This window comes from Meriones unguiculatus, chromosome 12 (assembly GCF_030254825.1).
Source record: "Meriones unguiculatus strain TT.TT164.6M chromosome 12, Bangor_MerUng_6.1, whole genome shotgun sequence".
Lineage (NCBI taxonomy): Eukaryota > Metazoa > Chordata > Mammalia > Rodentia > Muridae > Meriones > Meriones unguiculatus.
In genome coordinates this window covers 77,568,484-77,595,128 of record NC_083360.1, presented here as the reverse complement: position 1 = coordinate 77,595,128, position 26,645 = coordinate 77,568,484, and the positions used below count along the sequence as shown (strand labels likewise).

Sequence of the window (26,645 nt, the reverse complement as noted above, 5' to 3'; positions counted from 1 at the left end):
CAGGGGCTTGGGGGACACAGCTCCATTGGTAGACCGGCCAGACTGGACTGAATCAGACTCTGTCAGAAAAACTAAACAAACATCATCAGTTTTCTGAAATTTTGCGATTTTTAAATTTATTTTAACTACACATGGATAAGCTTTGATTACACGATGTACACTGCACTGCCCTGTAAAATGAACGTTCATTTGCCTGTCTCGGTTGTCATCTCAGAGTCTGTTGCCTCCCTCTGCTAACCGAGGCCTACTCTAGACCTAGAATGTTTTCAGGCTCTGGGTTGCACAACTTTATGAGCTCCCCCTTTCTTGTTCTTGCTGAGCTCGGGGCTGGGGCTGGCTGGTTCAACTCAGCTGTTCTGGCTCAGACTCCTCTCCCAGCTGACTGAATCAGTCTGGCTTCTCTTGGCCTCTGAATTGTTCCGCTTGGCCTCAAACTAACTCCAGCAATCTGTTCTAATCTTCAGGCTCCTTCTCATTCTCTGGCTCATTCGGTGTTCACCTGAGTTTCCTCTCTGCAACCTGTCTCTCTGTTGCTGTCCCAGTAAACTGCCTCCTCTGCTCTCAGCCTGGCCCCTTCCGAGGCTTCCCTTTCCTCTCTTGAGAGTTGGACGTATCATGTTCTGTCAAGTCTTTCTCTGATGTGTCGATGTTTCTGCCACTCAATTAAACATCACTTTCAAACATGGATGCTTCCTTCTACAATCTAAGTTTACCTTCATTGTTTGGGATTAAAGGCATGTACCACCACACCTGGACCTAAGCTTTTCTTTACCTGAATGAAACTTGCTCTCCGTCAGGCTGCCCTTGAGCTCAGATATTCTTGCCTCTCTCTCCTGGATTAAAGGCATGTCTGTATTCCCGTGGCTCACACAGACTTAGATGTGAGCTTTTGCAGAGCAGCCATGTTCTGAATTAAAATTCCTCTACACTGTGCCATTCTAAAGGCATTCTCCTTATGGTTCTCCTTGTTGTTTAGCTTCTTCAGGTCTGATTATAGTATGGTTATCCTATTTTATATGGCTGATATCCACTTATAAGTGAGTATATACCATGCGTGCCTTTCTGGTTCTGGGATCCCTCACTCACTGTTTAGGATGATCTTTTCTAGTTCCATCCATTTGCCTACAAGTTTCATGATTTCCTTGTTTTTAATAGCTGGGTAGTATTCCATTGTGTAAATGTACCACAAATTCTGTGTCTATTCTTCCATTGAGGGACATCTAGGTTATTTCTAGATTCTGGCTATTATGAATAATGGTGCTACGAACACAGTTGAGCAGACGGGAGCCTCCTATAGCAGTCCTCTGAAAGGCTCCACCCAACGGGATCGAAGCAGATGCTCAGACTCATAGCCAAACTTTGGGAGCTTCACAAAGAGACCAACAAAGCCAAAAAATCTGGGCCTGGGGTTCCCTGCAGAGACTGATGCACCAACCGAGGACCATGCATGGAGAGGACCTAGACACCCTGCTCAGATGTAGCCCATAGGCAACTCAGTCTCTATGTGGGTCCCCAAGTAGAGGGAGCAGGGCCTGTCTCTGACATGAACTCCGTTGCCTGCTCTTTGATCATCTACCCCCTGGCAATGCGGCCTTAACAGGCCACAGAGGAAGAGGATCCAGGCAGTCCTGATAAAACTTGATAAGCTAGGATCAGATGACAGGGGAGGAGACTCCTGCTCCCAGTGGACTAGGGGAAGGGAATAGGGGGAAAAGAGGGAGGGAGGGAAGGAGGAGATGAGAGAGGGGGCTACAGTCAGGATATAAAATGAATAAATTGTAAAAAAAATTTTTTTAATTAATTAAATTAAATGAAAAATAAAATTCCTCTACACTATACATAATACACTATAATAATCAGGAGCAAATATATCTCCTAATAGTGAAAGTGTTCAAAATCCTTTCTTCTAACTTTTTGGGGTATACTGTGTAATACTGTTGTCTGTGGTACCCTACTTTGTATAAGCCTGCCAGTGTGTCTCATCCCAGTCTGAGGTGGCTGAGCAGCCTTTGTCCAGCTTCTCTCTGTGTGTTTTCCCACCCCTCTCCCCTGCATCTGGTAACCAGCATTCTTTCCCCAACTTCTGTGAAAATCACATTTTTAAATTACACGCGCGCAGTACCTGGCTCCCTGTGCTAGGCTTATGTCACGGTGCACAGTACCCACTCGCTTACGTGTTGTTGTGGCTAAAACTTGATTTTTAAGGCTCGAGTGTACTCCATTGTACATATGCACCATATTTGTATGTTTGTGTGTGCGTGCGTAGGCGGCCAGAAGTTGACACTGGGGCTGTCTTTTATATGTTTTGAAAGAGTCTCTCCCTGAGCAAGTAGACTGGCTAGATAGTGAGCCCCAAGGGTCCTCCTGCCTCCTGCTTCCACTCTACCACCCACGTACTACTGAGATTAATATGTGCATTAAACCCCATGCCTGGCCCAGTTTGTCTGGGGTTTGGGGGTGTTTGTTTGTTTGTTTGGGGAAGTGGGGATTCAAGAAGTTGTTTCTCTATGTATCCTTGGCTGTCCTGTCTCTGTAGACCAGGCTGGCCTTGAACTCACAGAGCTACTCCTGCTTTTGCCTCCCAAGTGCTGGGATTAAAAGGGTGTGCTGCCACGCCCAGCTCATTTTGGTGTTTTGTCTGCCTCTTTGTTTACATGTGTGCTAATGGATTGGGCTGTACCAGCTAAGGCACCTCCCCCATCCCCAAATGAGCCATCTGCCCCCTCCCCCCTTATTATTGTGTCCTTTGGCTGTTTCATACATTTATGTAAAGCATTCTGAATTCTCTCACCCTCTCCTCTCCTGCACACCCTGCAAACCCCATTAAATACTTGATAGGTGGCGTAGGTTGTTCCCACTTCTTGGCTGTTGTGAAGCATGCTGCAGTGAACAGGGTGAGGGTGGAAATGTCGCTTTGACCTGATTTGGTTTCCTTTGGGTGTATGCCTGACTGTCCATTTGGTACTTCTGGTTTTGCTCCTAAGCTTTTTTACTGTGTTTTGCCTGTGTGTGTGCACACACATCCTGTGTGTTCCTGACGCCGGCATGGGCCAGAAAAAGCAGTTGCACTGGAGTTACAGATAGCTGTGAGCCACCATGTGTGTGCCAGGAGGCGAACTCAGGGCCTGTCCAGAGCAGGGCTGCCTTCTCACCACACCCCCACCGTCACAGGCATTGACTATCCCTTTGATAATAACCATTCTACCTGAGAAGATAGCCTTTATTTGCATTTTTCTAATTAGTGTTGTTGAACTGTTGTGTGTTGTCCATTTGGGTAACTTTCAAGATCAGTATCTATAGCATGTCACATTGTTAGATTTTTACATTTGAGTTCACTATGTGCCCTGGATATTAATTCTTGTCACAGGTATACTTTGCACATATGTTTGCCCATCTATAGGCTGTTCTTGCACTCTGTTGGCTATTTCCTGAAGTTTCTATAAGAAACTCTTTAGCTTGAAGTTTTCCTATAATGTAATCAAAGGCTACATAGCCACATGGAATTGGTTTTGGGAAGCAGGGGAAAGCCAGCTCCTAACATGAAAGCACCTGACCTGTGCCACTTACTGGCAGGTGCACGTATTTCAGACTTATGGAACTCACAGGTTCCAACACTAATTTCATTAATTGGAAGGTTTATTACAATGAAATAACCCCTACTGTGTTTGGGCTGGGTGATCATGGGACAGTTGGTCTCTTTGGGTCATTGACATACTAAATGTCAATGGACAGCAGACAACCAGATAATTTTCTTCTTGCTGTTTTAGGATATTTTATTGTGACTGCAATTGTAAACATTTGTCTTTTCTTTGGTGCTTGGTATAAAAGGCAGGGTCTCACACAACCATGCCTACACAGGACTAGTGAGCTGCATCCTAAGCCCAAACAGACTTCAGAGGAATGAGCACTTGTAGACAACAGGTCTCCAGTGTTACTGTCCGGACAGAGGACGTCTTATTTCCAATTATAAAAAAGGCCAAAGTTTTTAACTCCATCATGATGCAAACCTCACAGAGAAACGTTACACAGCCGGTGTGGTACCACGTGCCTATAAGCTCAACACTTGGAGGCTAAACAGGAGGATGGCTGTTAAGTTAAGGTCAGCCTGGGTTACACAGTGAGAGCCAGCCTACTTGGGCCTCAAGTGAATTCTTGTTTCAAAGAAAGAATAAGAGGGTGGAAGGGTAGGAGGGAAGAAAGAATTACAGTTAATACTCCACTTTTATTTTTCTCTGTTAATGGTGTTTTTCTGCTGCAAGCACACACACACACACACACACACACACACACACACACAACCATAGTTCAGTTTGTAAATAATCTTAAATTTTATTTCAGTTAAAGTTAGAACCATTATGTAAATGGTGATATTATTTCATCAATTTAACCGCTCTGATGTTTTGTGTTGCTGTTTGAATTTAAATATGGTGTAATTTATACCACAGTGGGTCTTTTCTTTTGTTGAATTAAAATTTCCGTCATGAAATCACAGAGCCAAAGTACATAAGCATTTTTGTCCCTTAACATAGTGTGTCCCCAAAATGTCTCAGTATTAATAATACCAAGAACGCAGGTGCTGTAGTCTGCCCCACTTCGTTACATAACCCATATAAAGAGGGTGCCTTCTGCTCATCAATTTTGAGTGATACTTCCGTTGGCTTTTAATTACTGAAAGTACTTTCTGTGTACCTAATTTTTGTGTGAGGTTTTGTCTTTTAAAACTTACCTCCGTTAAATCCTGAATTAAAATAACCCATTTCTGCACTGTGATGTCATCCTCCTCCTTTCCTTCCAGAAGTAGGCAGTGTCCCAGATTTCCGCTTTCTCATTTGTTTTGTCTTTACAGTGTTAACAGAAATCACTGAATCTCTGAATGCTCGATTGTTTTACATTCTTTTAGCCTTATGTAGATGAATAGTGTGTACTGGTTTCTGCCAGCTGCCGTCTTCAGTGCTTATCTGTTGTTGAGGTAATCTGCGTGTTCCATTATATGAACATGTGTGCTTCTTTTCTCCAGATGGTATATTTTGGTTATGTTTGGAGATTCCTGGCTTTGTTCCTATTACAAAGCATATACGGACAAAACATGTACCTAGAAGAATGTCTGAGTGGAATGCCACAACAGATGTGCCCCTAGAATAGTTCTCTGGGTTCATATGCTCATCCACACCTAGGTGTTAGCATACTTTTTCAGAAATATATAAACTCATAGTTTGAGTTAGTCTGCTCAGAGTGCCTACTATTCAGCATGAACATTTTTAAGATCACATTTGTGGTTATATGTGTATGTGCATGCACATGGAAAAGCTCCGCACCTGCTTGTGGAGGCCAGAGGAAAACTGCAGGGGGCTGTTCTCTCTCTGCCGGGTGGGGCTCTGGGTCAGGTTGTCAGGCTGGGTGGCCTTCTCTCATCCACTCTACTCTACTCCTTTAAAGCTATGCATTTCTCTGCTATCATTTGGGCTGCATCTACAAGCAGTATATTTAGATAAGCATATTAGATGTGGCTTGGTTGTGACAGCCGCGTAAGCCGCCTTCTTCAGTCTCTCAGCATTTAGGATTACAGGTGTGTGCTTGTGTATTACTTTTTAAATGTCTTTTTCTTAACTATTTGAATAAATGGGCTAGTGGTAAAGACCTATTTATTAAACCAAACCTTTTATTTCAACAAGGGGTAGGGCGGGAGCAAGCCTGATGCCAGTGTTATACAGATGCAGGAGACCACACTCAAGAGTTTCTGATGTAGAAACAGTGTGGGCGAGGGAAATGGCTCAGGAGCAATTCGGCGATAGAGCCCCTGAGCCCCCAACACTGGGGAAGACGAACTGCAGCGCACACTACTACTCAGGATGCTGAGGCAGAAGAATCACAAGTTCTAGGCTAGCCTGGGCTATGAATTAAAATGTTTTCAATTTTATGAGTACAGAAGGTGGTTTATCAGATTAAAAAAAAAAAAAAAAAAACAACTCAGATGCTTATCGCATCACAGACGGGAAGCAGAGAGGGGCAACTGGACAGGACACAGTATACCTTCAGAGGCACACCATTGCTGACCTCCTGCTGTAGCCAGGTCACCTTCCTAATAACCCACTGACCTTATGACCCTGTCACCTCTCGGGCCCATGAGCTGGGGACACAGGAAGTCTATGGGGTCATATTCCACCTAAACCATAACAGCGCATTAAACCTAAAGCAAGGACAAAGCCTTCAACACATGAAGTCTGTGGAGACATGTTATACCTAAGCCATAGCAGCACCTCAAAATGACCAGAGTCTTTTGCCATCAACTAGAAGAGGCGAGTGGGGTGGGAGGGGGTTAAAACTACAAATTTCCAGGGACCGGAAATATCTAAACGTGTTTCTTACCCCGTAGGTGTGAGGATGCCTTAAGAAAAAATAAAAGCTTAATCGGGCCAGATCAAAAGGAGTATCAAAGAGAACTGGAGAGGAACTACCATCGCCTTAAAGAGGCTCTGCAGCCACTGATAAACAGGAAAATCCCTCAGCTCTACAAGGCTGTGCTGCCTGTCACTTGCCACAGGTATGCCCAGTGCTTTCTCCTCAGAGATTTTTAGGAAGAGAAAACCTGGCTCGTTTTAATAGTTTTACAGCTTTTTATTATAAAAATCCAGATGTTGTATCCCCAGAAACCGAACAGATCCAACTACTATATAAGCCTTTGCCACCTAATCCCTAAGGAATCCGAAAGTCACCCTTTCCTGGGCAGGACACACTAACTGGGACAGTACTCCTAGGCCTGCCTTCATAAACCCCTCTCGACATGTAAAGTCCTGGCCTAGTTTCTGGCACTTTCGTGAGAGAGTTCAAGACAAGGTTTCTCCATGTATCCCCAGCTGTCCCAGAACTCATCTGTACACCAGGCTGGCCTCACAGAGATCCACCCGCCTCTGGCTCCCCAGGGCTGGGATTAAAGGCCTGTGCCACCACTGCCCAACCTCCCTTTTCTTGTTTAAAAAGCAAAATGTCTTCTTTTTCAGTCAGGGTGTACTGTAGCTCAGGCTGCCTTGCATTCAGTATGAAGGGGACAATGACCTTGAACTTTCTTTCTGCACCTCCAAAGTACTTTGATTATAAGGATACCAGACCAGATTGTGTGGTGTTGGGGAGACTGGTATATGCTAGACAAGCATTCAACAACAGAGTTACATTCTCAGGACCCCCCAAAAAGACTATTGAAAGCATGTGTGTGTGCGCGTGTGTGCATGTGTGTTCCTGTTTAGGTACGTGAGTTTATGTGCGCCGTGTGCATGAAGATGCCCCGAGAGTCTAAAGGGCCTCCACTCTCCTGGGACTGGAGTCCCAGCTGAGCGCCAGCTGATGTGGGTCTTGGGGACCCAACCTGGGTCTCCCTACAAGGGCAGCAGACACTGATCACAGAGCCATCAATCCTGGTCTTAACGAATAGTACCCAGCTTTCAAAACCTTCCCCCGGAGCCAACAAAGCAGCCTTTGAAATGCAGAGCCAAATGTCATTCTCTTGGTATCTGCTTCCACCTTTCCTAAACGCCCACATGCCTACTTAACTTGAACATCAGGAAGCAAAGGAAACCAATTTATGAGGAAGGAAAAAAATCTTATGAAGAGACATTTCATGATAAAATCCTCCAATCTTCAGAATTTAGGAGATAAAAATTTCCTAGGATTTCAATTTTCAAAATGTGACGTGGGACCTTGACCACCCTCTGGCCCTCCCATGGGTAGGATGGACTTTCCCAGTCTGGGATGTGCCGCTGTAAATGGTTGGTTGTAGAAGCAGGTGGGAGAGTCCGTGCCTTCCGCATGTCACCCGCACACTACTCTTACAAAATGTTCTGCTTTGTTTGGCCCTAGATGGGCTCAAATTCAGAAATCCACCTCTGTCTGCCTCCCGAGCATTAGGATTGAAGGTGTGAGCCGCAATGCCTGGCCCTTGAAAGTAATTTTTAATAAAATATAACAATCAGTTACTTTGTAAAAATAAGTTAAAATTTACATTTTCATTTTAGATATGGCAAACACCAATATATAAACACACATAAAACATTTTGTAGTTTGAGAGCCACTTGTTTGATTTCAAATGTATGATTAAAGAAACACTTGCCTTTTACCATAGAAATTCTGAATACTCCAAAAATCTTTCCCATGGCACCTAAAGGACAAATAATCAGTATATTTGGCAAAGTAGCTGCTATCACATACCTCTAATCTGTGGAGAAATCTCAAACCAGAATGTGGCATGTAAGATGAGCATCTAATTTTGAGGTCTGTCTGGCAGGAAAACCAAAAAAAAAAAAAACCAATTGTGGTACAGCTTAAAAATTGTTCTTAACTATATCCTCTTACTTTCCTCAGAGATTCCTTCAGCCGAATGAGCCTTCGAAAAATGGAACTCTAGAATATACTTGTTCTATTCATTTGAAAAGAGCCATGTATTCATCATTGAGTGTGAGGTCTTCTGATGAGAAATAGACTTGGATATCATTCTGGAAGCAATAGCATTGATTTACTCACTGAAGAATGTGCTGCCAGATGCAGGCTGTTACACGTGAGGCTTATGGCTGTGGTTTCTAACCTTCTGGTAACATGCTGTCATCTTTAAAAAAAAGTTTTAATGATTCAAAGGTACAGTACACATTTACAATTATTTATACCATAGCTAATGTTAAATTTATTTACTTTAAGTTCTTATTTTTTAATTTATATTACCATTTATAGATTCATTCATTTTGGAACCATTTTAAATGTAGTAATGCTTATTTTAAAGGTACTATTAAATATGTGAATGTTTACACTAATTTTAATGAGTGGGATTTTAATTTCTCTATTACAGTGGGAAATGAATTGTTCAAAAACTGGTTCCAAACTGGCATCAAATTTCCCCTGATCAGTTAATGATGGCAGATACTGCCACCATTTCTGCCCCCCAACTCTCCCCCAAAAAACGACAACCTGTTAAGAATTGCCAAAAAAAATTACCTTATAACAACACATTTCTAGGGCCAGGCAAGGTGGCGCTCACCTTTAATCCCAGCACTTAGGAGGCAAGGTTCGTAGATCTCTGTGAGGTTGGGACTAGCCTGGTCTGCAAAAGTCCAGGACACCAGGGTTACACAAAGAAACCCTATCTCAAAAAACAAAAACAAAAATTATGTACCAAAATACCTAATACTGAATGCTAATGACAGCAGTTTAATCTTTATGGGTCATTTTATTAGTATCAACTTAATGAGCTAGCAATTTGAACTGATTTCTGTACTTCAATCTATCAAATGTTTATTGACTGAACCATTAATTAGAAATCTGTTTTAAGGCTGTTTGATAGGAAGGTAACACTGAGCTGGGGTTTCACTGATTTTACTCTACCAAATAAATGAGATGTCATGTGTTTTTACAAAATGAATAAATTAGTTGCTATCAAAATAATTGAAAAAGGTACACAGAAAAAAATTGACACTTTACACTCTTCCCCCAGTGAATATTCGTATTTTCGAAATGTTTCAAATTTGTTGTGATACTGTGGCATCTAGAACAGCAACAGTGGTAACACTGCTGACCCACTCCTGAAGTCACTTGAAATGACACCCTTTCCCCTCTGTGGGGAGGAAACAGAGTGAGCACCTGTCACTGCCCACTTGGTTACCTGATCTGTTTCACATCTCAGTGATAGCAGAAAGGACCATCATGATTTATATAATTATGGTTTATTATGAAATACCAGTTATTTTCTCATGAACTGGAATGGAGACTTATTACTCTGTTTTGTTATACTTCCTGACAATGTTTTCTAAAAATACAACCTTTCTCACCTCAGGAATCTCTAAGCTCTAACTGATAACACGTTATTTTTTAAACGTTCTACCACTGGTTCTAAACTAAAGGGAAGGCAAGGAGAATCATTTAATTTCCATCACACCATCTGTGAGAAAATGTTAGTGGAATAAGCAATCTCTCCTACTGAAATGGAATGTTACTGCAGTAGCCCTTGTGTATTTACTCATTTGAGTGTGTCTTTACAAGTTCTAAAGCAGATGACTTAAAAATAAGACAACTTTGATGGACTGAAGTAGTTCCTCCACTGCCAGAAATTGAGTATTAAAGGTAATTGTGCATGATTATTGTCTTGTATGTATACATCTGTCTTTAAAGTAACTCACTTTGGTAAAAGTATGCATTTTTTTTAAAAAAAAATCACACATTTGTATACATGGTTGTTAAACAGTTTAAATTTTATTGACCTCCCAGTTTTTAAAAAAAGTTAAAGGTCACACCTCTAAATTGATGTACTATATACAGACCATGCAGAATGAGTATGAAGAGATACAAATTAGTCAGCCAAAAAGCCTGACTAGATAGAGTACAGAGACATCTTCATAAATACATATAAAATTCTTATGAAGATAGGAGACTGCCAGGTTTTCTGAGACACTTTCCAAAGTTCTTCAAGGCACAAAATATACACCACTGTGAATATACACATTCTAGACTTTGTGCCTCTGATATAGCCCAAAGATTTGGTTTCAGATGACTATTATAAAACTAAATATACTGAATGAGATTCTGTTTCTTGGGTGAAAAAGCCAGACCTATAAACATCAAGTAGATAATTAATTATTCCAAAATATGGAGAATACAAATACAAGCACTTTATTTTAAAAAGCAAACAAAAGATTATATTAAGTCCCAAAGTGTTAACTGCTTCAAGCTTCCATTTTGGATCATTTAGTACCTATACAAGTTTGTTCCCAGAAGCTTATTCATCACTAGTCTCTACTAAGGAAAATGATTCTAAAAATTAACATGGTTTTCAGTACTTAAAATCTTACTGTTTATATAAAAGCCTAGAGAGACCAATAATATCCAACAGCTTCAAAAGATAACTAAAGACTCTTAGATGTAATCAACTTTACCAAGGTCTGTTCAGGTCTGCTTAATATATACAAGGAAAATATACTCACTATAATTTTTTATAAAATAGCAAGTAGGGAGTAGATGTAGGAGATGTAGAAGGGGAAAGAGAATTCAAAAAGTCTTTCTCTTCTGTAACTTTTACTTCAGAATCATCAAAAAGCAACCACTTTCCCTCGTACTCCTTTAAGCTTTGTACTACATATGAAATCTTGTTCTCAAATCCATTCATGTTAATGCCTGTTTGGTCACTGGATTCCTTGTTCCTGTCAGATTCGTGGGTCCCATTAGTATCATTAGTTTCAGAGTTTCTACTTTCAGCAAATGCTGTCCCGACAACCTTATCAGGATTAGATGCTTTGTTGTACAGCTCATAATCTGCTTTGCTCTTTTGTCCTCCAAGAAGTCCAATAGCTTCTACATTTTTTTTGTTCAAAACTTTACTTGGCTGAGCATTTCCACCAACTCTAAATGACACTTCATCATCATAATTGTCAGCCATCCCCCTTGCTTCCTCCTCGTTTAATGGCTCTGGCTTACCTATTTCACTCATCTGGTCAACCACAAAATTCCCCTTATCTAGTTCTAGACTGTTAAGGTCAGTGACTTTAACAGATGCAGTATAGTGCCCGCTACTAATTGTAATGCCACTGTGCATCACAACAGCAAATAATCCATAGCTGTCATTGGTCGGCTTTGTGCTCCATTCTTCTAGTGACAATTTAAGAGGTGTCAATAAAGGAGTGTTGATCTTGGAAAGTCCACCACCATAACAATCAAACCTTTGGAAGGAAAAAAAGGGTTCCTGTCATTGTTTTCAATCTAAAACTTTACACACAATGTGAAACCAAAAAGTAAGTCCTTAATGTCTGGTTATGACAAAAGCAGAATAAGACTTCAATTTTGAAAAATAAATGCATACACAAAAACATTAAAAGAGAACCTAGGTATAACAGTACACACTTTTAATCCTGGCACCTGGGAAGCAGAGGCAGGTGGATCCCTTGTGGCCAACCTGATCTATATAACAAATTCCAAGCCAGCCACTGCTACACAGTGAGAACCCTGTTTTTTAAAAAAGAAAACTGACTGATGTTGGATTTTCTTCATTCTTTTATTAGACTTGTATTTCTGGAAGTTAGTACTTTTAAAAGACCAAACATCTGAAACCAAAATCCTCTATATTTTATTTTATTTTTGGTCCAAATAATATATATTAAAATGACTAAGAAAAGACCATACATCACTTTAGTGACAACATGGGAGGACTGCTAGGAAGCTCTCATGGTTAATTTAAACAAGCCAATAAATGTAGAAACATGAAGTATACAATGGCATGTCAGGAAAGACAGATTATCCAAAACATCCATGTTTATATTTAATTTTAATAGTTTTTGGACAAATTCTCAACTATAAAGTTTCCCAAAGTTTTCAGAGATGAGCTAGATTTCCTAACTTTCCTTAAAACAGAAAATGTGCTTTTCTACACATCCCCACCCCTCCAAAGAAAAGAAAAAAAAAAAAGATGGGTCAGACATGGTGGCTCACACCTGTAATCCCAGCTTGAATCTGAGTCAGGAGGACATTGAGGTAGATTGTTGTGGTTACAATCGTGAAACCCTGTCTCATTGAAGGAAGTGGGGGAGGAATTAAAAAATTTATATATTTATATAATATATATAAATATATAAAACATTTCTCAGCTCAAGTGTGGTGTTTGTATGCCTTTAATCCTAGCACTCAGGAGGCAGAGGCAGGTGGATCTCTGATTTCAAAGCCAGCCTGGTCTACGGAGCAAATGCCAGGACAGACAGCTCAGGGTTACACAGAGCAACCCTGTTTGGGGGGGAAAAAAAAAGATTTCAGTCAGTTCCATCAAAGCAGAATTCTACTACTAGCACCTATAGAACGAATATGAAAAGATCTTTGAGAGTTACACTGTTCTTTTTGGCACTGGAAAAAAATTCAGGATCTCAACTTTGTTAGAAAGCACGCTACCTGAGCTATATCACTGCCCCCCCAAATCATATTAATATATTTTTGCTCAAATAACCTGCTCAATTAAGAGCAGAGTTCATTCGCACAAATGCCTTCACTACACACAGCACTGTACACAAAGCTACTGTTTCCCTTGGTTTATTTACAATACTCACTCCAAGCCACTAGCAGCAAAGCACTTCAGATGAATAGTGATAACTTCAGGCATTTTATCAAACAAGAGACTGCGCTCTGCTTCCGTATAATGATGGCAATTTTCGCAAAAATATTTATCTTCTCCTACAATTCTCTCCACTGAAGCAAATTGTGAAATTGCCCATCTCAAGGTCTTCATTTCTGTTTTTGGCTCTGGAGAAACTGTAAAACAGAATTGTTCACTCATAAATATCTTTCAGACATTCAAAACTTAAACAAGGTTTCATGTATGGTATTATCAGTTTTAAATAACCCATCCCCAACATCTAAAGAGATTTCTGAAATCATCCTGAAAGTATATGTGCATGTCTTTTCAATATTTAGTATTAACCACAGTAAATGAATACATACATACATATATATACAAACATACATGCTAGGGACATTGAAAGCCGAATAAGCCCAGTCTCAAAAATCAGCTGTCAATTTCTGACAAGTAAAAGCTGTCTCTCTTGATTCTTCAGGACATTTCCATACCTTCTATGGTTTAAATTAAATACAACAGTAGCTCAAGTACAAATTGTAAAAAAGACTTAAGCTACTAAAATATTAAGGTCATTTTTCCATTACAATTTTTCTTTTTTTGATTTACTTATTTACTTATTATTTATACAGTATTCTGCCTTCATGTGAGCCAGCAGGCCAGAAGAGGGCACCAGATCTCATTATAGATGGTTATGAGCCACAGTGTGGTTGCTTGGCATTAAACCCTTTGGAAGAACCTCTGATCTCTCGCTAGCCCCCACCAATACAATTTCAGAGTTGACAAGTGGTGCTGAGAGAACTAGAAGGCTATCTACTATATAGCAAGGACTCTGTAACTATCCCACGGTCCACAGGCCCCCATCTGCTTACTTTCAGAGCTCTCCTCAACTTTGGAAAGCTCATCTTCTTGTACCGGGACACTAATATCTTGAAAATCTTCTCTTCTTTCTGTTAAGCTTTCACATTCCAAACAGCGAGTCCTTAATACTAGCTGACCTTGAAATAATTTCTCTACTAGTTCAAAGCCAATTTGCTCTGCACCTAAAATGAGAATAGGAAAGTAAGTCTATATAGATATGTTTTTCAGTATAGCCCAATTCATCAGTTTCCCACTGGAAAGGTATATCATGAACACAAGAGCCATGTTCACTTAAGCACTGCCTTATTAATGAAATCCAAAATTTTTCAAATATGAATTACTACCTTTAGAATAAAATCAGCTGTGTCTTTAACTTGTTTCCTAAAGACATGTCCTTATAAAACTATCCCAGAGAACAAAAAATTCTGGCACAACCATTAGCCACATTAATTATAGATTTTACCTAAGATGCATACATGTGTAAACAAACCCAAGCAAGGCAGTTATAGCTTAGCTCTTAGATTTACTGAACTCGGTTCCCTTATATTTTTACATCATACTGCATAAATAAAAGGGGGACCCCACAGTTTTCCCATTAAAAATTTATTAAACTTCCCCACCTTAAAAACCATCAAGCAAAATTACCATAACATTAATAACAGTAAATACATGTTCACACACTCAAGTACAATGCCTTAAAACTCAGTTGACAGCCAATGGTAAATTAACTTCTCAAAACAAAATCTTAAATAGTGGGTACTTCTGTAGCTACTAATATTCCCACTTGTCAATCTAGTAACTACACTGACCTCTGTTTATAGACTTAACTTCACTGCTGTCCACAGATGTAATGCTACTTCCTGGAGAGTCTTGTACACCGTTAGCTGTGCTGTCACTTCCGTACTTCCCCAAGTCCTCTTCAAAAGCACACTCGTGTTCTTTAGGTAGTCCTTTGGTTCGCTGGTTTGTTGTTATTTTCCCCAGACTACAGAACTTGGAAAGAATGCTGGGTTGCTTACTTGTAGGCTTTAACCAATTTAATTTAACTTTTGATTTCTTTTGTGAGGGTCTTACACTCTCATTTTCAGAAACACACTTGGGGATGATTTTAGGAGAAATCTCTAATGTGTCACCAGTAACTTTTCTTTTTGATCTAGTTTGTCTCTGGTTCTCTTCCAATGGCTGGGATTCCTTGGACAATTTAACTTTTTTCTTCATGTTACCCGATTCACTGTCACTTTTTCTCTTCCAATTTCCTTTTGGGAGTTTTTCTTTCAAGTCCTCCAAATTCCTCACGCTGTCAATCTCTGTGCTGTTAATTCCACCCATTTCCTCTTTCTGATGAGATTTTTCTTCCACCTTAGATAATTCAGCCAAGTTTTTTACTTCTTCTTTTTTTAGGAGTTGGCATGTTTCTTGAATGTTTCCCAGAATACACTGTAGCACTTCCTGTGCATCATGCTGTAGATATCCTTCATACATAGGGTTGAGTTCCCTATGAATAGAAGTGTTTATTTTAGCTAATTCTAGCTTTGTATAGTAACATGAAAGAAAATGTTTTCATTAACTATTTTAAATATTCAAAAGCATTCTACTAATTTGAAATCTCTTACCTAAATTTATAGTTGAAAGTAAAAGCAATTTTTTTTTTTTATTATCACAATACTGTGACCCTCTTCAAAATATTGTGAGTAACCAATACGGACGGTGTTTTACCATATGCTAGCCTTTATTAAAAAGGTTGTGTGTGTCCCTCTCAGTGACTGTTATTACCAGTAACCACTGACAGATGCCACAAGGTTAAGTAGCTTGTTAACAGTCATAAAGCTATTTAAGAGCCCTAAGTCAGTTCTTGGCCATCTTTTTATAATGCCTCTTAGTGAAGGGAAATAAACGCCCTATTAAGGACTTCCTTGTAAGACCTCATTATGAACATTTTCAATGTTATTATATATATATTTTTAAACAGATATGATAAGTATTTGAAACCTGCAGATTCTATGCATGCCACATTCTGTATACAGACCTACAATTTCTAATCTGAAATCCTCAGGGCCACATTTGTTTAGGAATTCTGGCACTTTCATTTCTAATGACAATACGACCTAAGCATGTACAGGTATGGGGTTTAAGCCTCAGTGCCACAAAAACAAGGAAATATAAATACCTGCACTTTACTGCCAGAGAGCGACTTGGTATGAGGCCCATATACCTGTATTTTTCTTAAAGGAGTGCAATATAGCACCTAAGTAATAGTATGAGCCATCTACATAGAGGCCAAGTCTATAATCAAACATTACTCTTCCCAAGGAAAACTATGAGTAAAAGTATACACAGATTAATATAAATTTGAATCTAATTAATTTAGTTTCATTTGTTTTTAAAAATTAGTTTTCAAAACTTCTGGGATATAAAAGGCTGGAGCCCGGAGCTTCGACTTTCTTGCCATTTATTCCTACGTGTTCATATATATCACTCTCTTCTAAAGACAGAAACAAAAAGATAAGAACTGGGCTGGAGAGGCTATACCTGAGTGTGTTAAGCAGTCGCCTTGGCTGTGTAGCAAGTTCGTCTGTGTATTTCTCTGGATTTAAAAGAAAACTAGCCTGAAGCTGCTCAACTGAAATTATTAAGGACTGTAAACTGCATATAAGCTCATAACTTGGCAAAGGATCTTCTTTACAGCTTCCCTATCAAGAAAAAAAACATAAATTACTTTATAAACATTACATAAGTGCCTCTTCTTAGTTTCATGGAACAATGTAGCTTTTCTGAATTTTATTTCAGTACAGCAAAAATTCTATTAAGCATACAAGCCAACTTTCCCCCCCAGTTGCTTTCTATATAGACAATAATTTTCTAATCAGTTTAGTTTTACAGTATTTGTTTACAATTAAGGGTAAGGCTCAGTGGGAGAGCTTCATTTGTGTGTAGCACCATAAATTCAGTCCTCAACACCAAAAAAAATTAATGTCAATTAACATGCAGTGGATAAATAACCTGGTACTCAAGTAAGACATCTGAGATTGTGAGGTACAAGTGACAAGTGTCGTAAACAATGCATAAAAGGTAAAGCAGGGGGGAAAAAAGAGTACTCTGAATAACCCAATAGACTGTCAAAATGAAAAATACAACATAACACCACTGAAAAACGTAATTCTTGTTTATAAATTAACAGAAATAATCTGTCACCACTGTACTGAACTCTCTTGAGAATCTGTTACCTTTTTATTCAAGAAATAAATTCAACTCCTCCTATTAGTTTCTTGTGTGTGGAGAGGTGTTGACAGGGGGTCTCAATGAATAGCCCTGTCTGGCCAAGAAATCGCTATCATGACAAACCAGGTTTAGCCTCAGCCTCACAGATCCACCCATACCCGCCTCACAAGTGTTGGAATTAAAGGTGTGCAATCAGCATGCATGGCTTTCCCCCTAGCTTATTTTGCTCTTGAAATTATTTTCTTAATTTTTTTACCTTATCTTTTTGATTAGAGTCATCCTTCAGGGCTTCTTTCTTTCTTGAAATAATGTTAAATAAGTGCTTCACTCCAGACTTAAACCCAGGACAAAAGTATAACACCTAAAAAGGGACACCGTCAAGTACTGAGCAAAACAACACACCTAAAATCACTGATGCCTTCTGCAGGGCACTCTTAATGCATGTTACCTAACACTGTGACATTAAGGTCCTCCTCAAAACATGTTCTCTTCCCATCAATACTAACCCAATAATCCCACAATAGCACTTAGCTCTGAACCTAGGCAATATTAATAAGACTAAGGTAACAAAGACCCCCCCCCAAAAAAAAAAATCACAATATTTTTCAAAGCACACCAAAACCAAGTTTTTAAGTAGACACAGCACCAGGAATCAAGCAGAAAAAGAAAAGAAAAAAAAAAGGGGTTGGTATTTTCTTAACCAATCTACCCAATTTTAGTATCTCACCTTTTTTTTTCTTACCCCAAAGGAAGTAATGTGCAATTTAAAGTACTATCATAGCCTATTTTGGTTTATTTACAATTTAAGACAAAGTATGCACAACCCCATTCAATAATCTAAAAATTTAAACATTGTATCATTTTACCTGAAGAATACTATTCAGATAACAAGTATTGCCAAGATTATTCAGTCCCACAAATGGTAACAGGTTTTCTCTCTTCTCACAGCTTACTGGTGAGGACTGTGCAGCAGGAACAACTTGATCACTATTAATAGGAAAGGAAGAAAAGGTATAAAGCATGGCATCTTAACCTGGAAATACTACTTCCCTAAATTTAGGGTACTTTCTCTGTGTGGCCTTGGCTGCCCTGGACTCACTTTGTAGACCAGGCTGGCCCTGAACACAGAGATCTGCCTGCTTCTGCCTCCCAAGTGCTGGGATTAAAGGCATGACCACCACCAGGCGGGCCCCACAAGAGATCTTAAAACATTATGCTCCACACACCTCACAATGATTCCCTTACGAGGTTAATCACACAAAAGTAGATAAACTGGTATGCTGGTTTACTGTGACAGATTTAGAAGAAAGTCTATGAAGAGAATTATTACTGGTTCTCATTTTAAGTAAGTTACCTTTTTTTTCATCTTTGGTACTTGGGACTGAACCCAGGGGATCGCTGAACTATATACCCAACCCTGAACAATTACTGGGGAAACATACATGAGATAAAATCCACTTTTAGTTACCCAAAAGACTGCCCATCTGTTGAACAAAGAGCTACTATCAACTGCAGCTAGAGTGATTTGGAATATTCACTTTTATTCGTTATTTTTAAATATAAAAACCACTTTATTGTAATGAATTCACAACTAAAAACATTGTGCAGCTAGATTAATGTAGCCACTCAAATAAACACTTGTCTAGCCCTATAGGACAACCATTCTGAAGCCATGGAGTTCCAATGGAGCTTTATACATCTATTATTTGTTACATTTTTTGTGTACTTATCCACCATAAATAAGAGAAAAAAAAGAGTTTAGACTAGAAAAAGAATTAGCTTAATACCCGCTCCTATGACTGGACTCACTGTACTTTGTATGCATTCCCTCCATCTTTTTTTTTTCTTTTTAGTGACTAAAGAATTTATGTGCATTAAAAAACATTTTTTAAAAATCTAGTTTCAAAATAATTTGCAACTGTTCTGCCTTTAAGCAGATATGAGTAGTTCTGTAGTGTAACAAAGAAAAACCTGTTTTTACAAACAGTATATCAAAATATCAGGCATAAAACTCAGAGTTTTAGTGGCTGATTCCCCAAGTTAGTCTTAGTTACTAACGATGATGTTAATGCCATAAATTAACGCTGTGGCTGTGATCCATATGCGGCACCACCAGATTTACCCTGTTCACTTTAATTCCTGTCTCACTAACTGCAAATTCATGTGTAAGTTTGTTTAGCCCTGTGAACCGTCAGGTCAGTACAGAAGTACCATCCTAAATTCAATGCTCCTTCACTGATTGAGAATAAAGTACAGAAATATGTTTAAAGTAAAATACATACATCTCAGATCCTCTATATTCAGAAGCTTTTTCTTCATTTTCTTGAGAATCAGTAAAATCTAAAGCTCTTTTGGTTTCCTTTTTCTGAAAAAACTTCAAAGAAAGTCTGTTTTTCTTCGATGGACTACCTCTTGAAAGCCCATTACTTTCACTAGGTATGACACCAGGCATCTTCTTTTAAAATTGCAAGGAGTTGACGAGAATTAACTTATTGAAGGAAGTTGTAATCACCAATTATATCTGTTAATCACATACAAGAAAATTTCATTAGTCCTCAGCTATCAGGTATAAGTGACAAAATTAGCAGCTGTGAAAATTTTTCCAAAAGAATGGTTCAAATCAGAACATGGTATTTAAAAAACCCAACGCTGGACAGTGTGGCTCAGTGGCTCTCAACCTTCCTGATGCTGGGACACTTTAATACAGCTCCTCATGTTACTGACCCCTAACCATAAAATTATTTTGTTGCTACTTTGTAACTGTAATTTTGCTACTGTTATAAATCATAATGTAAATATCTGATGTGTGACCCCTATGAAAAGATCGTTGGAGCCTTGGGGGTCATGACCCACAGGTTGAGAACCACTAGCTTAAATGCCACTACACTGTCTAATTTTCTTAAAGATAGGCTACCAAATCTTTGCTGCCTTAGTGTGTACATATATATGCATGTGTGTGTATGCACACACAGTGACAGTAAAGCCATATCGCAAAACACACATTTAGTAAAATCATTCATACCGAACAATAAACTCATAGAATTTAGAAGTAAAAATGCAGGGCTGGTAAGATGGCCCAGTGGGTAAAGGTACTTTGCTAAGCTTAACAACTTGAGCTTAAAACCCAACTTCTCAAGGGTGCCCTCTGACCTTCCTGTGCACAACCATGAATACTCGCACACACATAAAGGTTTTCAAAAAAATAGGTTTAGAGGCTGGAGAGATGGCTCAGCAGTTAAGAGCACTGTGTGCTCTTCCAAAGGTCCTAAGTTCAATTCCCAGCAATCACATGGTGACTCATAACCATCTATACTGGGATCAGATGCCCTCTCTGGCATGCAGGTGCACATGCAGATAAAGCATAATAAATAAACAGATCGATAAATAAATAAATCTGTAAAAAATTCTTTAATGCAAAAATGGTGGCTGAACAAGTGTCTCTAATTGTAAAGAGTTGAGAGACGAGGATGAACGAGAAGCCAAAGTAGTAGCGAACACTACCAAGTCCTTAAAAGACCACTGTAGTCAATATGAGTATACACAGTAGAGGCTCGAAAAGGCTTCAAGTGTAATTCACATGCAGAGAAAAGCATTATCTGGCCTTCAGCTATAAAACCTGAAAGATAACTACATGTCCAAAGCTGAAAAAGGTTGGAAAAACTTCCTCCATTGCATGTATGCTTAACATTACAACAGACTCCAGTTTTCCAATTTTGTTGAGACAGGGTCTGACTGGGTAGCACTGGCTGGCCTGAACTCAGAGACCCACCTTCCTCAGCCTCTCCCCAGTGCTGCTAGGAAAGCCCTGTGGGCTACCACACCTGTCAGCTCCAGTTTTTTCAAAACTGGGATTTTTAGCTGCACTGAAAAAGAACCTTTTTGTTTCAAGGTAAAACTTTTAAAATGTGAGCGGAAAAAAGGGATAGGGCAATATTTGTGATACTTTATAAAATGTCTACTTTCCATTTGGGACGTCTAGAAGGAAAATATCCTTCTATCCCAAAGTTTAAGTTACAAAATTTAATTTACTACCTGAGTAGTAAGCAGAGGTACACAAAAAAAATCCACTCAAACTCTACCCCTAAACATTTCACTCCAGAAGTTCATTGTCCACTAAAACCAATTTGGGAACCAACTTGAGAACTGGATAGCTGACAAATTTTCCCACCTTGTCCACAACTTAGATTTTGTCTCCTAGCCCCGTAATGTTTCTGATGAAATGTCCTGTTAGAAACGATAACCTTCGCTAAACTGTCAGAGCTCTTCAAACATTACTGACTGGGGAAAAAGGTGTCTTCCCGGGAGCCAAGGAGAAAGAAAAAGTGATCAGCCGGCTGAAATAGCGGACCGTCAGCTCGGCCAATCATCCCTTCTGGGTGCCTGTAACCAACCAGCCAGCCCTGACGGTCACCAAGAGCACGACCCTTCCCCGGATGCCCAAACCTTACGCTCTCCCCGTCCCCTCTAAGTGAAGGCTTTGGGTCAAAAAAACGTCTCTCCGGCACCAGAAACCAAGCTTCGCACAATGAACTCAACAGGAAGCCTTCCTGACCGAGGGACACCGGGGACCCCCGGCCCCACTACTTCAGATCTGTGGAGAGTGACAGGCTTCAGCTAGTTCTTCCAGAAAAACACGGAACAATAAAGACAGGCGCTCGGACGCGGGGCTGAGACACGTGGCGCCGTACACACTTGTGGGGAAACTGTGCGGCTACGAAATGCGCGGTAAAAAACTCGCCGGCCCCATCCCGGGACGCCGCGATCGCCGACACCAACTCCGGCCGGCCGCTCCGCGGCCAGCGGCGGGGCGGGGAGAGGGGCGCCCTCGGCCGCCGGGCGAGCCCCCGGGGGTCGCCGCGCCCGCCGGCCAGGAGCCGCCCGGCAGCCCGGGCCCGCGGGGCCGCCCCACGGTCCGCCCCCGTCCCCCGCCGCCGCCGCGGGGCCCCGCCGCCCGGGCCCTCCTTACCCGGTCATGGCCCTGAGCGAGTCCGCGGCGCCGCCGCCGGGGAGACCAGCCGGGCAAGGCGCGGGCGCGACAGGTGAGCCCGGCCGCCGTCCCGGGAGAGGGGTCGCTGGAGGGAGCCTCCCGCGGGGGAGTGACCATCCGTCCGCGGAGCGGGAGCCGGGCCGCCGCTCGGTCCTGCCCGCCGCGGCCCCACTACATCCCCGGCGCGGCCCGGCCGGGAAGGCGACGGGCGGGCGGGCGCACGGCGCTGGCGGCGCTCCCGAGCCGCAGGGTCCCCGCTCGGCCGCCGACGGGAACTTGGCGCGTTTTCCTCACTCTCAGGACCCCCGCGAGTGAACCCCCGCCCGCGCCAGCGTCGCGGCTGGGAGGCGGCGTCCTCGGAAAGTGCCGGTTCTCCTCCCCACGCTGCAGAGACGCGAAAGGCGCGAGCCGCCGCGCGACCGCCCCTCGCCCCCGGCGCGCTCGGCTCCGGAACCAGCTGGAACGGTAGTTCCTCCCGGGGCCTAACGGGTCCCCGCGGTTCAAACAGCGCAGGCAGCGGCGCGGGCAGCTCGCGCGGGTCCTCGCAGAGGCGCGCGCCGCGCAGGGGGCCGGGCCGGCGCGCAGCAGGCTCGCTCCCGCCCTCCTCCCGCCCCCGCCGCCCGCCTCCCTCGCTCCTTTTTAAACAGGCGTGCTCGCGAGCTGGAGGGGCGGGAGCTTCGGCGTCGGGAGCCGGGACAGGGTGTGGCGGGGACGCGCCCCTTCCTCGAGGGGCCTCAAATGCGCCAATCCGGGATGAACGATTTCCAAAACCTCGCTCCCCAGAGGGACCAATCAGAAGTGCCTAAGCGAAAAGCCAATCAGCGGGCCGAGGAGACCGTCTGGCCAATGAGAAGAGGAGGAGGGGCGAGGCCCAGCCAATCCCGGCCGGGAAGACGGAGTCGCTCCTTCCCCCCCCCCCCCCGGAGCCGCTCGGTCCGCGCTCATTGGCGTTCCAGGGCGCGCTTTCGCGGCCGGCGGTTAGAGTTCCGCTCTGCGTCCTGGGAGCGCCGGGAGGCGGGGAGCCCGGAGGGTGTGGCCTCTGGGCCGAGCCGGCGCAGGCCCGCGTCCCTTTTCTCCCCTCTGGGATGCGCTCTTCCGCAGGGCTCCCCGAGCATGGCTACCGAGCTCGTCCGCTCGCCGCTCGGCGCCCGCCGGGCCGTCCGGTTTGCGGACGCCGCCGCGGTGCGTGCCCCGGGCCGTCGGACCGAAAAACGAGCGCTTGCCCTAGGCGGGCGGTGCTCAGCCGAACGCCCTGGGGCCTCGGGATCCTTCCGCCCTCTCCCGCCGGTTGCGGGAGGGCTTGCGTTCCCAGGCTGGCCACGGCCTTACCTGTTTGGGGGAGTTGGGTTTGGACGCTGCGTCTCGGTGAGCCGGTCTCGGAGCGCGGTGCTGCCGTCGATGAGAGCTCGGCACAGATCCGTTCAAGGGGGGGGGGTTGGGGTGCCCACTGTGCTGCCAGTCCCTCTTCGAGGGAGGGGGCCCGGCAAGTGAATGGGTTACCGTCTGCGGGGCACCGAAGTTAAACCGGTGATCTGAAGCAGTGCAGGATGGCATCCTAAAAGGGTAACGGCTTGGTGGTTTCGATGGGATAATGAGAAGGACTTGACCTAAGCAGACAGCTTCCAGAAGTGCACCTCGACAGGACCGGAGGGAAGGTCCCCTGCGGAGAAAGCGCTGCTCCTCACAAATGTCCGCAGCACCTGGAAGCTTTAGGCGCTTGGTGTTTGGGGAAGCAGCGAGGCGGGATGCTTACAGAATAGCGAGTCGAAGTACGACGGCAGGAATGGCAGTGAAGTGAGCGTTTGAGGGGAGAAGCACAGGTCATGCCTCCCCGAGGTATCCCTCGGCAGCCCGAGGCGGTCTGATCTACTTTTAGGGACTTTCACTCAGCCCAAGCTGGGATTCGCGGCTTAATCACAGAAACCACATCATCAGACGGGCCAGTTTGTGAAGCAGGATTGGAGTTTAACGATACTTTAATGTAGGGGTGAGGGTTGAGAGAGGCTCAAAGAAGAGTCCCAGACCCAAAACCCCACACTTTCAGCCGGGCGTGGTGGCGCCTTTGAGCAGGTGGATATCTGTGAGTTCAAAGCTAGGCTGGTCTACAGAGCAAGTCCAGGACAGGACAGCTAGGGCTATGCAGAGAAACCCTGGGGGGTGGGGTGGAGAAAGAAACAAGAGTCCCAGAAAGAAAGGGAGTGCCCAAGTGTGGATACAAACTCAAGGGACAGTTGCAGCTATTAAAAAAACAAAACAAAAACAAAAAAACGGTAGTCCCGAATAGGGTTTTGGAGGTATTAAAAGTTTCTATTTTTAAAGGGTTTCTAAGAAACCTAAAATGAGATAGCTGATTGGTTTCTAGGGGGCTCCTGACAGGATTAGGGTTGGTAAAGGAAAGATGTAGCCCACAGGGATACTGAGAAGTAGACAAACTCACAGTTCATTTAAGATTCTCAGGTGATGCCTAAAGAAAGGAATGAGGCCCTACTCAGGCTCATACCCACTCCAGCCTTAAGCCTGGATCACCGTCCACGCTGGCATTCAGTATCTTTGTACAAATAATGCTATGTAGGCAGCCTTAATGCAAATGAGTTGGAATTCTCAGCCTGCACGCTCCAGGCCGAGGGGACTGTTTCCCCTGCCCATGTTTCTTCTCATAATTTCTCCCCAAATTCCCCATAATTTCTGTCCTGTCAAAGCTCTGATTAAGTTGGCTGAATGCCATTGAATAGTCCGAACTAGTAGGTAGCACGGCTTGTAAAGTGACTCCTGGTGGAAGAGACTGGACCTCAGGGCACGAGCAGAAAGATCTGCGAAGAGGGTGGTTCACAAAGCCAAGGACTAAATGGTGACTTAATTCAATAAGGCAAGAGTAGAGACCTTATGTTGGAAGGAATCACACCAGCTATGGTGGTGCACACTTGTAATCCCTCACCAAGGAGGCTGAGGCAGAAGAACTGACAGAAGTTCAAAGGACTGGCATTCTTTCACAGACTGAGATATAGGTGTTGTGGTCTATACCTATTATGCTAACACTCGGAAGGCTTACAAAAAGAATCATGAATCACAGCCCATCTCGGCTACGTAGTCAGACCCTGTCCCAAAAAAGAAAAAACCACTGCCACTATGGTTCAGTGTGAAAAAGTGCTTTCGGTGAAGCCAGACAACACTGGAACCCACAGTGGAAGGATAAAAACAGCTTCCAAAAGTTGTCCTCTCACTACATGAATGCCATGGAATGTGCCTGCACTCGTGTTCATAAAGTTTTTAAAAAGACGAAGCTGCCTTTTTCACATAAAACATGCCTAGGGAGACAGAGACCAAACAGAGCCAGCAAATACACAGGAGGCAAAGCTAGAGTTAATAATCTAAATCAGTCTTAGGTCGTCATCCTGTGCAAGGCACTGGAAGTGCCTCATTTTTCTACTGACAGAATAAGAGATACCTCAAACTACCTGATTAACCAAATCTGATTTTCCATTTCTTGAAATCCAACTGTCTGCAGCAACTAGTCTTCTGTTTAGTTTACAGAAGTTCAGAACTTTTCTGGGAAACTGCATGCCCTTCTAAACTAAGAAAGGGGACAATTAGCGTTGTTTGCTATGCTTTTTCTAACCATGTTTAAAAAAAAAAAAAAAAAAAGCTACTGAAGGTTTCCCAGAAAGTGGAAAAGAAAGTCATAAGGACATATTTTGATTCTCTGAAAAGTGGACTTGCTGGTTATCATTTGCCCCCTGTGGTAGAAATGGAGATATATTGTCCATGAGCCTTTCAGTCCTGGAGATCCTACTGGAGTTGAAGCTGTACCTTCACCAATGGCCTTTCCTTGCCTCTCATGGTGCCAAGACTTAGCTGCTATCTATGACCTTTATAATCAATACAAGCTGAGACACATTATTAGTTACATCTTATTAACTGTATCCCAGCTGTATCCTGCTCCCTCATTCCCTCCCAATCCCACCCACCCTCCCTCATCTCCCTCCTGCCCCTTTCCAAGTCCACCGATAGGGGAGGACCTACTCCCCTTTCATCTGACCCTGTTTTATCAGGTATCTGATAAATACCTGGCTTTAAAGTCCTCCTCAGTAGCCTAGCAGGGTGGCTCCTCCCTTGCGGGGTGGGGAGGTCAAAGAGCCTGCCAAGCTGAGACACTCTTACACACTGCCAAATTCAGCTGCCAGCACAAAGCACAACAGCCTTGGTCCCCTCTAGGTCATAGGTTCTGTGTGCTCATCTTAAAACATCTCCTGGAAGATCTTGCTTCACTGATGCTTGCTGCTTCTGTTTTTGTTTTTTTCCAAGACTGGTTTTCTCTGTGTAGCCTTGGCTGTCCTGGACTTTGTAGCTGTGCTTGAACTCACGGAGACCAGCCTGCCTCCGCTTCCCTCGGTGCTAGGACTACAGGCATGCGCTACATTGTGCCTACTTCTCCCTAATCACAGCTAAGTCTTCAGTCCTAGCTGACCATAGCAACAGACTCTTAGTTCAAAATATGGA

General features: G+C 42.8%; 2 protein-coding genes across 10 annotated transcripts in view; one reads left to right on the top strand and one right to left on the bottom strand.

Moving 5' to 3' along the window:
• Positions 1-10,112, top strand: part of Dock7 (dedicator of cytokinesis 7) — a 194,718-nt gene extending 184,606 nt beyond the window's left edge. For all 9 annotated transcript variants that reach the window (XM_060365936.1, XM_060365933.1, XM_060365937.1 and 6 more), the window contains 2 exons: positions 6,374-6,541; positions 8,353-10,112. In XM_060365936.1, coding sequence (XP_060221919.1) covers positions 6,374-6,541; positions 8,353-8,395 — 211 coding nt within the window. In that variant the 3' untranslated portion in view covers positions 8,396-10,112. The remainder of the gene's footprint in view (positions 1-6,373; positions 6,542-8,352) is intronic.
• A 96-nt stretch (positions 10,113-10,208) lies between these two features.
• Usp1 (ubiquitin specific peptidase 1) lies at positions 10,209-22,688 on the bottom strand. The gene is made up of 9 exons (XM_021662071.2): positions 22,128-22,688; positions 19,444-19,682; positions 18,028-18,148; positions 17,418-17,522; positions 16,472-16,632; positions 14,752-15,437; positions 13,954-14,124; positions 13,059-13,260; positions 10,209-11,687 (listed from the first exon to the last, which is right to left on the bottom strand). The coding sequence occupies exons 2-9, from the start codon at positions 19,611-19,613 to the stop codon at positions 10,955-10,957; spliced, it is 2,349 nt and encodes a 782-aa protein (XP_021517746.1). The 5' UTR covers positions 19,614-19,682; positions 22,128-22,688; the 3' UTR covers positions 10,209-10,954.
• Positions 22,689-26,645: the final 3,957 nt, after the last annotated feature.